Source organism: Microtus ochrogaster, chromosome 1, assembly GCF_000317375.1.
Source record: "Microtus ochrogaster isolate Prairie Vole_2 chromosome 1, MicOch1.0, whole genome shotgun sequence".
NCBI classification, from domain to species: Eukaryota; Metazoa; Chordata; class Mammalia; order Rodentia; family Cricetidae; genus Microtus; species Microtus ochrogaster.
The window spans coordinates 48,300,265-48,312,005 of NC_022009.1; the positions used below are offsets into that span (position 1 = coordinate 48,300,265).

Consider the following 11,741-nt stretch of genomic DNA (forward strand, 5'->3'; position numbering starts at 1 on the left):
GTACATTCACACAGCACACTTGCAGTCACATGTACACACTAGCACACATAGATCTCACATGAAGGCACAGAGCAAGACACAGGGGGCAGCAGTATTTGATTGACTGGGGTCATGTGCAGACCTTAGGGCTAGGTGTGTAGCTCCGACACTCCTACAGTGTTCTTGCTGCCAAACAAGAGGGCAGCCAGAGCACAAATGCAAAGGCTTAGAGGTTGGAAGACGGGAGAAGCCCTGATAATGGAACCCACCTTCCTGCCCTGTGATCTGTGTGCTTGAGCTGTCCAGGTGTCTCTGCAGCAGCTGAGCCCCAGACCCCGCTACCTCCGCTTAGCGGCCTCCCTCACCTTCTGTCCTTGATTCATGAGGTGGAGCCTGAGTCTGCTGGGAGCGGGGTGGGGTCAGCAGAGCTCCTCAGCAGCGCCTTCTCACATCTTTCAGCATTGGCACCACCAAGAAGGGGATTGGACCAACTTACTCCTCTAAAGCTGCCCGGACGGGCCTCCGCATCTGTGACCTCCTGTCAGATTTTGACGAGTTTTCCGCCAGGTGAGTCTGCCCCACCCTCCCACAGCTCAGAGGTAAAGGTGGTGGGAGACAAAGAAGGGAAGCAGCCCCCCGGGTCCAGTGTGCGCCCTCAGAGGGTCACGGTGAGGGTTGCCTGCGCAGATTCAAGAACCTGGCCCACCAGCACCAGTCCATGTTCCCCACCCTGGAAATAGATGTGGAAGGTCAACTCAAGAGGCTCAAGGTAAACTGGCCACCACTGGACCAGGCGCTGGGTACGTGGGGGTGGGGCAGACCCCTCTGAGGCAAGGGAGCTGCCACCGAGCACCCAAGTCCCAGGCAGGCACTACTGCCAGCTGTCAGTTTTGGGGGGCTGTGTAGACCCTGTCCCTCTGCAGCCTCATGTGGTCACATGGTCCGTCCTCTCAGGGTTTTGCTGAGCGGATCAGACCCATGGTTCGAGACGGTGTCTATTTCATGTATGAGGCACTCCATGGCCCCCCCAAGAAGATCCTAGTGGAAGGAGCCAACGCAGCCCTCCTTGACATTGATTTCGGTGAGTCCTCCTCCAGGCAGGTCCATCCTGAGGGGCTCTCACATGGCCTTCTGTATCTGCCTGGGACTATGAAAACTCATGGAACAGTCGAGTGAAACAGGTCACCTTCCAAGGCCACAGTGCTGCCCATACCACTGTCAGCCGTTACCTGCTCGCCCAACTTCAGCTGGATAAAGGGAGAACCAGAGGCTGAACTAAGGCAAGGCTGAGAGGCCAGAAATAGGACAAGAAAGCCTTGCAAGGCTGGGTACCTCAAGTCCCCAGCCCTGTGTCATACCAGTCTACTGCCCTCATTGTTGGGGAGGCCAGGCCACCTCAGTACAGGCTCCTATGTGAGCCACACAGCATCCTATGTAGGCCATTGTCCCAGGTAAGACCTCGGCTGATGGCTCTAGTAATTCCCACAGATGGAGTCCAACTGCCCTTTGCTGAGAAGGTCCCTTGGGCCCTGGGATCTACAAAGGGTGATTGGTAGTCACTGACTATTCTGTCCTGCAGGGACCTACCCCTTTGTGACTTCTTCCAACTGCACCGTGGGCGGCGTGTGCACAGGCCTGGGCATCCCACCTCAGAACATAGGTGATGTCTACGGTGTAGTAAAGGCCTACACCACCCGTGTGGGCATTGGGGCCTTCCCCACGGAGCAGATCAACGTGAGTTCCAGCACAGGGGTTGGGTGGAATATTTGGGGTTACACAGTGGGCAGGTAGAACTGTAGGCATGCTGAGGGGACCCTAAAGAAAAATTCTCCATGTCCTACTGGGATCTTTTTACAGCACAGGCTCAGAGGTGAGGGTGTTAGGGGCTTTGAAGGACAGTCTGTTTCCATACCATCAGCAACACAGTTCACAAAATGTGTGTGTGTGTGTGTGTGTGTGTGTGTGTGTGTGTGTGTGTGTGTGTGTGTGTGTGTGTGTGTGTGTGTGTGTGTGTGTGTGTGTGTGTGTGTGTGTCTGAAACTCCACTGTTCCACCAAGGCCCACGGACAAGTGGGAATCCTTTGGCACTAACTTGAAGTTGAGGCTGAGCACAGTGCCCTCTCCTCAGCTCTCTAGTCTTGGAGCAATTCTGGAAGCTGTTGAGGCCTCAGAATCTTCCGAGCCTTCCTTCCCTGACACCTGATTGGGATGGGTCACAGCTCTTGTCCCGGGAAAGAGCCTAAGTTGGGGCTATTTTTAGGGTGGGAATAAATCCTGCCCCCTACCCCAAGTTGCAGGACAAGGCCCACCCTCATTTACCCACATGTAAACAAGAGGAAAGAAGGTGAGCTGCCTGAGCCCCAACAAACAGGCCAGATCTCTGGGGTGCTCTGGAAAAAGTGCTGCCTTCTTAGAGTCGTGCTGGGGAGCAGAGCCCCATGTGTGTGCCTCAGCTTGAAGGAGATGGAGAAGAGAGGAAGCCAGGAGCACAGGAGAGAGTGGACACCCACCACACCTGTCCTGGCCAGTGCCCAACATGGCCGGCACAAACAGTCCTTTATTCTCGCATAGGAAATTGGAGATCTGCTACAGAACCGTGGCCATGAGTGGGGGGTGACCACAGGCAGGAAGAGACGCTGCGGCTGGCTGGACCTGATGATCCTAAGATACGCTCACATGGTTAATGGCTTCACTGCGTAAGCAGCCCTTCTGTACACTAGCACCAGAAAAGCTATATCACATAGGAGACTTCTCTGATCCCAGTGCCCACGGGGCAAGTGAAACTCACCTCAGGGGTTGGGGTCCCCACATGTGTATGGAGTCTTTCCACCCCACCAAGCCCCCACCCCCAAGCAAGGCCAGCACCAGGGAGTGGCATGGAGGACATAAGTGTGAAGCAAACCCAGCACAGGGACGCTCTTCCATCCTGACCAATCCAAAATCACTGCAGGAGCCATCTGAGAGTTAGTGTGAGCTGGCTGGGTGTGCAGCACGGTGTGGGGCCAAGTGCAAGGTGAGGGTGATCCCCAGCTGAGCTACCAGGCCTGAACAGAGCAGGCTTTAAAAAAAGGCGTGTTTGGGAGGATGTGAGTTCCCCTGGCTTTGTCTGCAGAGCTTGGGGACATTCTACAAAGTACAGTGGTAGTTTATAGGCCAGAAGCACTTGCCACTTCTAGAAGACTTGTCCACAGGAGGAACCCTGAGAAGGATTTGGGAAGAGGCACAAGCCTGGGTTGGGGAAGCATATAGGCAGGCAGGGTCTGGATGCTTCTAGTAGGGCGGGGAGACAGACCAGCCCTGTAGCTCCCATGTACCTCTGGGAGCTGACTTAACACTCCTGAGGAGACAGAACTCCAGTGAGAGAGGCTCCCTATGAAGAACCTGAAGCCCTCCCCCTAGTCAGGAGACATGGGAGGGGGTCACGGCTGGATAAGACCTAAAGCAAGGTATCCCTGCAGCAACAGCAGGGGCTTCCCAGGCCCCCCACCTCTGTAAGACTGCAAGGAAAAGCTTCCAAGGATGTGTTTAGTTGGAATGCTAGAACAGTTTTCTGCAAGAGTGTCAGGGAGCTCAGGAATGCTCCAGCTGCGGGAGATGAACAGAGGAGATGTCTCTGTGCTTCAGCCCCTGCAGTGACTGCATTTTGCAAGGAATCACCTAATCTTTACCGTGTTCAGTGCAAACAGCAGGAGAAAGGAGAGGGTAAAAACCAGACGGAAGCCATGACGGTATGCTATTCCTCTGTTCTGGGTACAGGCTGGCCTTGACCAAGCTGGACATCCTGGATGTCCTGAGCGAGATTAAAGTTGGCATCTCCTACAAGCTCAATGGGAAGAGGATTCCTTATTTCCCTGGTATGTGAGATGAGCCCGGGGTTTTCCCGGCTGTGGGACCCTTCTTGAGCAATAGAAAAGACATCCACTAATTTTTAGGTGGCTAGGGGAGGGGCTTAGACTCTATGATGAGGGTCACTGCTTGCTTCCAAAGACAGGCAGACACCTGGTGTAGTCCCTCAGTTTCTCTGGGAAACTCCAGGCCTTCTGGTGTCTTGGGGGTGTCTTGGGGCAGGGCTGAAATGAAAGGCAGTTGAGATCCCATCCTGCCACTTGCCCTGGCTTCCTGGGGACCCTCAGCAGCCTCAGAAAGGCCCGTCTCCAAGGAGACATACAGCCTGGAGAGTCAGGAGACCTGAGAGCCTCTGAAAAATCTGGATCGCTATGAAACATAATACATTTCAGAGAGAAAACCTGCTCTGTGGGTGGATTCCTTCTTTTGTGAGTTCCTGCTGCTGGGGCTAGAACACAGGGCCCACCTATGCTAACAGGTGCTTAGGCCCTGAGCTATGTCCTCATCCCTGGGTGGTATCTAAGGATCTGGCATGGCTTCTGCACCCATGCATCCTGTCTTTTGTTAAGCACTGTTTTTGGCTTTTAGTTTCTTGTGCATCTGACCTATAAAGGCCTGTCAGCCTCAGGTCAGAGGCTCATCTTCTCAGCCAAGACTCCCTCCCCTGCAGCATATTACAAACAATCGGTCTCTTGCTTGTCACCTCTCAGTAAACCCACACAGACTCAGTAGTTCCTCTTAGCTGGCAGAGCCATGTGCATCCTTGAGGCCCAGTCCTCTGGCCCTTCTGACCCCTGACCTTTGAAAGGGTGACCCTTCAAGTTGATAGAGTCCTGATGGTGGCTCAGGGCTCTGTGGTGATCTGGAATACCCAGTAAGTCATTATCTGGCTCTGAGGCTTGAGAACCCTTCTAGGAGGCTGCCTATCCAGAATATTCCATCAACAGGAAATGGTACATCCACTATAAGCCATGGTGCCCCGGGACAGAGTTGGCGGTGCCAGAGAAGGAGAGAGGTCTATTTCTTTAAGGATACTTTGGCTTCAGGACTCTAGAATCCATTATCATTTCCAGCTGTGCCTTGGAGTCCCTCCATTGACATTCTGCGGACAATGGGCAGATCAGTCAGCCAGTGTCTCAGAGCTGGTCATGCTTCCTGGCTGGAAGGAACACAGCCGATGTTTGAGCCCTGTTACAATCCCCTGCTCACTGCCCAATGCTAAAAAGCCAGCAGGGTCCACTTGTCCTCAGCAGCTTCCTGCCTGCCGACTCTCTAGGTCAGATGACAATCATCCCCAAAAGCTGGACCGTCTGTGGGACCCTTCTGACCCCACTCTCTCCCGCCCCCAGCTAACCAGGAGATTCTGCAGAAGGTGGAGGTAGAATATGAAACACTGCCTGGATGGAAAGCAGACACCACTGGTGCCAGGAAGTGGGACGACCTTCCACCGCAGGCCCAGAGCTATGTGCGGTTCGTGGAGAATCACCTGGGAGTTGCAAGTATGTGCCATGGGTCTGTTCTTTCTACCCCCAGGCCCGAGGCCTTGGATACCTTAAGGGGCTGGTATCCCAGCACAAGGCCTAGTAAGAAATAAGACCCCTCCAGGTATTAACCCCATGAACAGAACAGATAGGAAGAGGTGGAGCTGGGAACAGGTGCCATCTCGGGAGGGTCCCTTCCACAGCTCCAGCCAGATTGGGACCCAATGACCCTGACTAGTGTGTAGTTTAGGGTGCAAAGAAGCAGGCAGGATGTCCCTGTCCTGTGGCTGTGTTTACTCTGTCACCCAGAGAAGACTCAGGGCTACATCCACATGACTCAAGCAAAGAGAAGGATAGGACAGGGTGCTACTTTCTGATACCTATGGATGAATGGCCTGTTATAGGGCCCACAGTACAGTTTAAAACACTCCCCTTCTGGGGCAGGAGAGGCGGCTCAGCAGTTAAGAGCGTCGTTGCTCTTGTGCGAACCAGGGTTTGGTTCTCAGTGCCCACATGGCAGCTTACAGCATCTGTACCTCCAGTTCCAAGGGATCCTCTGTCTTCTCCTGGCCTCTGTGGGCACCAGGCTTGTATATGGTACATATACATGCATGCAAGCAAAACACTTATCACATAAGATAAAATTTTTAAAATTCTAAAAATTCTCCATTTGGTGAACCAGCAGCACCTTTGCCAGGGGAATGAAAACCACATGATGCAGTGTTAAGCTTTGTAACATGCATGCATGTGTGCAGAGGACAGCCCCACCTCAGGAGTCACCTTAGGAACCAGGCATGCTAGCTACCTCTTTCTTTTTTTCTTTTTTATTTATTTTTATTTATTTATTAAAGATTTCTGCCTCCTCCCCGCCACCGCCTCCCATTTCCCTCCCTCTCCCCCGATCAAGTCCCCTTCCCTCGTCAGTCCAAAGAGCAATCAGGGTTCCCTGACCTGTGGGAAGTCCAAGGACCACCCACCTCCATCCAGGTCTAGTAAGGTGAGCATCCAAACAGCCTAGGCTCCCACAAAGCCAGTACGTGCAATAGGATCAAAAACCCATTGCCATTGTTCTTGAATTCTCAGTAGTCCTCATTGACCACTATGTTCAGCAAGTCCGGTTTTATCCCATGATTTTTCAGATCCAGGCCAGCTGGCCTTGGTGAGTTCCCTATAGAACATCCGGACTGAAATCTCAAGGTCCAAATCAGGAGCAGATGGAGAGAGAGGACGAGCAAGGAACTCAGGACTGCGAGGGGTGCACCCACACACTAGCTACCTCTTTCTAAGACAGAAGTTCTCGTTGGTCTAGAGCTCAGAGAGCAGGCTAGACTGGCTGGCCAGTGAGCCCCGAGGCTTTGTCTCCACCTTCCCAGTATTGGGATTAACATATGCCACCAGCCTAGCATCTTAACTTGGGCTTTTAGGATCAATGCAGGTGCTCCTGCTAACAAGGAAGCTCTACCAATGGGGCTGTTTCCCCAAGCCCCGAGGAACGTATTTTTTCATGGTTTCTCTGTTGTGCTCTTTGCTGCTCTTTCAGTCAAATGGGTCGGCGTTGGGAAGTCTAGAGAGTCCATGATCCAGCTGTTTTAGATGCCAAGCAGAAGCCAGCAGGCCACACTGCACCGCACCGCCCTGAGCAGCTGCAGCCAAGACCCTCAGCAGTGCACTCAACACCTTCAACAAGACAATCTGAAGCCACTTCCCATACATTTATTTTTCTATGCACATCTTCAGCTCGACCCACCAAATTCTATGACAACGTAAAGTGTGTGAAAGGAGCACTGTGCGCACTTTTTAAAAATCTGCTTTTAAAATGAGCCTACATGCTCAAAACAGAGGCCTTCAGTGACTGACTGTCAATGGCATGTGTTTAGTTGGAGCTGTGTCATAATAAACGTACACCCAGGAGCCACCGGGAAGTTATCACACCTGTCTTGACTTTGTCCTTGTCACTCTTAATCACTTAATGGCAACCTTTCCCGGTGACCATGGTCTGTCTGCATGATGCCACTCCCAGAGAGCAAATCCCAAGTCATTGTATGAGGAACGCTGCCCACAGCATGGGGTCTGCGAGACCCGAATCAGAAGCCAGCAGAGCCAGGATCACACAAAGAGCAACTTACTGCGGACTTATAAATACCAAAGCAGGAGGGGCCACTTCCCAGGGCGGGCGTGGGGAAAGATGTGCACAAAGCCAGACAAAAGTGGGCCAGGGTTATCTGGAAGGCACCTGCCTTTAAAACACTACTATTGTCCACTGTCAATCAGGAAATGGTCCGTGTCTGTGGCCTGCACTTCACACTGGGATGGCTTAGTGACACTGTCCTGCAGAGCTTGGGAGAGTGCCAGAGCAAACGGGTGTTATAACCAAAATGTCATTACAGCTGCACTCCTACAGCCTTGGTGTATGGAGCCACAGCACTGGGCTTGCTCAGAAAGCAAATGCATCAGGCCCATGAAAGACAGACCTGGTATATTAAGTTTTCCAGAACTAACCATCTGAGAGAGAACATACAGAGAATACACAGTCCAAAGCTGCCAGGGATCCAGGAATAGCAGTCTTTCTTGCCTCCTGGGACAGAGCAGCCCAGACAGCACCTTGTCATTCTAGCCAGACACACTGGGTCACTGTCCCTGGGAACTTCTCCAGACTGAAGCAGACAGGTCTTAACTAGCACTATTAAGTTAAGACAAACCCTATTCCTAACACCTTGGGAAGCTGCTGGTTTGTTTAGAGGAAAGCATACGACCCCTCTCCCTCTAACACACTCACAGCATGGAACAGGGAACTCCACTCCCAAGTGCCACCAACACTGAGTGAGCATAAATGGCCTGATCCAAGGTTGTCTACAGGAACTAAATTCATCATAGCCAAAACTTGCCAAGGGACCTTGTGTCTAACAGGCTGATGAACAAACTTTAGGCTCCCTAGGCAGGAGAACAAGCAGTATGAAAAGGAACCAGCTGTCAACAGATGTGAGCTAGGGGGAGCAAACTCAGATCTATGAGACAGCAGCCAGACATAATGGCATACACAGAATGAGTCTCCCTGCGTGAGATTCGGATGCCATTTGGTGGGAGCCCTAGAACAAGAGTAAGAAAGCCCAATGTTAGAAATTTTAAAAGCATATTCAGGCTTTAGCCCCCATCTGAAGGAAACAGAAGAAACTAAGAAATAATTACACCTCTCTAACTCAGAATGGCAGTCAGACCAAGTGGAACCCCATGATAGCTGCAGGGACTGCATTTGGAAGTGGGAATTCGGTGCAGGGAGTTCATTATCTTAATGTGAGCAGCTTTGCTAGTGGTGGTTCCCTAGCCAGGTCCCCGACTGTCTGTCCCACTCGATTTAAGCCTGATAGTAGGAGACGAATGTGTGTCTCCACATAGAGTCAGTTCCTTACGGCTCTGCAACAAGGGACACCACCCACGGGAAAGGAAGCACAGAAGTCAGTAGTTAGTCACTGAAAAGTTTCTGCACCCCATAAGCCTCTCCACTGACACAGCAATCCAGATCGGACCAAATCAAACCAAATTTGAAACAGCCCAGCTCTCAGGTGATTTTCCAGCCCCCCAGAGAGGAGATGGGAAAGAGAGACTGAAAAACCAGTCTGATTTGTGGGGGACAGCTTGAATACCCTGTGGGAGTGGTCTTGAGCATCTCTGGGGAAGGGCTGCACTGTTTGGAGAGAGATGGAGAGGGGATTTGGGGTGGAACTTCTACCAGAACATTCCAGACTCTTTATGCCAGAGGCTGGGGTGAAGCTTCCACCAGAACAGTGACTTTTATCAGGTGTTTATTTTACCCTGTACACTTACTTGGCTCTGGTATTGTGTCCCCTATTTATGTTGAAGACCTAGCTCCTAAGACCTCAGAATGTTTCTTTTTGTAACAGTCCCAGCTGTCTTGGAACTAGATCTCGTAGATTGGCCTTGAACTCAAAGAGATTCACCTGTATCCGCCTCCTGAGAGCTGGGATGAAAGGCATGAGCAATACACCTGGCTCCTGGATATAGTCTTTTTTTTTTTCTGGATATAGTCTTAACAAGTTAAAATGGGGTACTTATGGTGGAACCTAATTCAAAGTACATGCAGTAGGGTCAAAATTCAGTGCCATTGTCCTTGGCTTCTCAGCAGCCCTCATTGTCCACCATATTCAGTAAGTCCGGTTTTATCCCATGCATTTTCAGTCACAGTCCAGCTGGCCTTGGTGATCTCCTAATAGATCAGCCCCACCGTCTCAGTGGGTGGGTGCCCCCCTCGTGGTCTTGACTTCCTTGCTCATGTTCTCCCTCCTTCTGTTCCTCATTACTGCATGTACTGGCTTTGTGGGAGCCTAGCCGGTTTGGATGCTCACCTTGCTAGACCTGGATGGAGTGGGGAAGACCTTGGACTGCCCACAGGGCAGGGAACCCTGACTGCTCTTTGGACTGGAGAGGGAGGGGGAGGGGAGTGGGGCGTGGAGAGTGGGGGAGAAGGGGAGGGAAAAGGGAGGCGGGGAGGAGACGGAAATTTTTAATTAAAAAAAGTAATAAAATGAGATGAGGACACAGACACCCCATCCAGTAAGGACACAAAAGATCGTCTGCAGATCGAGGAAGATGAGAGGCCTGTAGAGAACCCAATTTCAGATCTCCAAAATCTGGAAAATAAATGCCTACTGAGCATGCTTCCGGTCTCCCGCGCTCCGAGACGAGAGCAAAACTTACTGCACCTCAGCAAGTAGCCCTTACGTTCAGATCGTGTGGAAATACAACACGAGGACTGAGGACTGAGAAGGTCCTCAGCATGGCTGCTTTGCCCGAGTTCACTGTGTTAGAAGACCCTACGGCAGTTTAAAATCCGCTCTGACCAGAGGACCTACGGTGACGCTGTAAACCCTCCCCCAAGGTCAGGCCTCAGGGATGCAGGAGGAACTCTGAGGGGAAGATGGGTGCCAGGATTCACCACGCCAGGACAAAGTGCGCCACCCTACAGCTGGTGACTCGTAACCCAGAAATACCATCCATCACAGTTGCTTAGCGACAACGGGGACATTCTTCTTGACGCCGGCGGAGCCCTATTCCAGACCTCGGACTACTTTACCGAGAGTCCCACCCTGCTTAAGTCCCACCCCTGCGTTAGCCTCCCCGCTCATTTCCCGCGCCACACCCGCCAGAGCCCCGCCTCTTAATTCTCGGCCTATCCTGAGCACTAGCCCCGCCCACCACCACCTATCCTGCTCCACCCCACGCACAGATCCCGCCCACCGGGCCATTCCCCTTGGCCTTTCCCGCGCCTCTGAGTCCCACCCACTGCCTCCCTCGACCTATCCCGCGCCCTTGAGCCCAGCCCCCAGCCTTTCCCCGGCCTATCCGGGGCAGTTCCCTCGTCCGCCCCGCCCTCCTCGGCGGTGTGAGCGCACTGTGACGTGTGTTGGTCGCGCAGTGCTCGGCTGTGGTCTGTGTTTGGTACCCACTGCCATGCCCAAGCGGAGCTGCCCGTTCGCGGACGCTTCCCCGCTGCAACTCAAGGTCCATGTGGGCCCGAGAGAGTTGAGCCGCGGTGTGTTCGCCGAACGCTACTCGCGCGAGGTCTTCGGTGAGTGCGGGGTTCTGTGGTAGAGCAGGCCGTGCTGCACGCGTGGGGCAACGGGAGAACCCAACTGGCCTGAGCGTCGCGACCCCTGGGGGTAGAGGCGGCCAGAGGCCGCTCCGGGAAAATCCGAGTCGAGGCCGACTACTGCCGAGTGGTCCAGCCTGGCGCAGGACAGGCGGAGGGCCTGGACCACCCGGGTGGGCGCGAAGGCGTGCGCTGCAGTAGGCCCTCTCAAGTGGGCTTTCTAGCGGATGGATGTTGTTGAGCATTGCTTTGCCGTAATGACTCTCTGGGGTAGATGCAACGCGGTTTACCTTGCTTAGAGCAAAGTTTTCACCTGTAGTTCTGAGTGGTACCGCTGTGCTTTCGAATGTGCCATAAAGCCCAGGCTTCAAAAGTACAAACTCCCTATTCAGCCCCAAGTGTGCAGCTAATTGGCCTTTTCCCTTTCTGTACTCTGCCGACACCTCAGGGGAGATGAAGTGTGAGAACTGAACAGCAAACCGTCGTGCCCTCGAAAAAATGGAGACATGGCGGCGGGGGGGGGGGAGGAGTTGTGACCTATGCCTTTGATGCCAGCATTCACGAGGCAAAGGCAGGCGGAGCTCTTGAGTTCGAGGCCAGCATGGGCTATGTAGTGAGATGTCTTAAAACAGCAATAACAATAGATCAGCCCCACTGTCTCAGTGGGTGGGTGCACCCCTCTTGGTCCTGACTTCCTTGCTCATATTCTCCCTCCTTCTGCTCCTCATTGGGACCTTGGGAGCTCAGTCCGGTGCTCCAGTGTGGGTCTCTGTCTCTATCTCCATCCATCACCAGATGAAGGTTCTATGGTGATATGCAAGATATTCGTC

At 52.9% G+C, this 11,741-nt stretch overlaps 2 protein-coding genes across 2 annotated transcripts in view; both read left to right on the forward strand.

Annotated features, from left to right (window-relative positions):
- The window catches only part of Adssl1 (adenylosuccinate synthase like 1), a 22,586-nt gene extending 15,358 nt beyond the window's left edge, over positions 1–7,228 (forward strand). The window contains exons 6-13 of the mRNA XM_005343609.2: positions 439–546; positions 667–748; positions 934–1,060; positions 1,559–1,713; positions 2,551–2,675; positions 3,736–3,833; positions 5,175–5,324; positions 6,847–7,228. Coding sequence (XP_005343666.1) covers positions 439–546; positions 667–748; positions 934–1,060; positions 1,559–1,713; positions 2,551–2,675; positions 3,736–3,833; positions 5,175–5,324; positions 6,847–6,899 — 898 coding nt within the window. The 3' untranslated portion in view covers positions 6,900–7,228. The remainder of the gene's footprint in view (positions 1–438; positions 547–666; positions 749–933; positions 1,061–1,558; positions 1,714–2,550; positions 2,676–3,735; positions 3,834–5,174; positions 5,325–6,846) is intronic.
- Positions 7,229–10,701: 3,473 nt separating this feature from the next.
- Siva1 (SIVA1 apoptosis inducing factor) overlaps positions 10,702–11,741 on the forward strand; it is a 9,500-nt gene continuing 8,460 nt past the window's right edge. Inside the window, exon 1 of the mRNA XM_005343610.1 lies at positions 10,702–10,890. Within this exon, the coding sequence (XP_005343667.1) occupies positions 10,773–10,890 (118 nt within the window). The 5' untranslated portion in view covers positions 10,702–10,772. The remainder of the gene's footprint in view (positions 10,891–11,741) is intronic.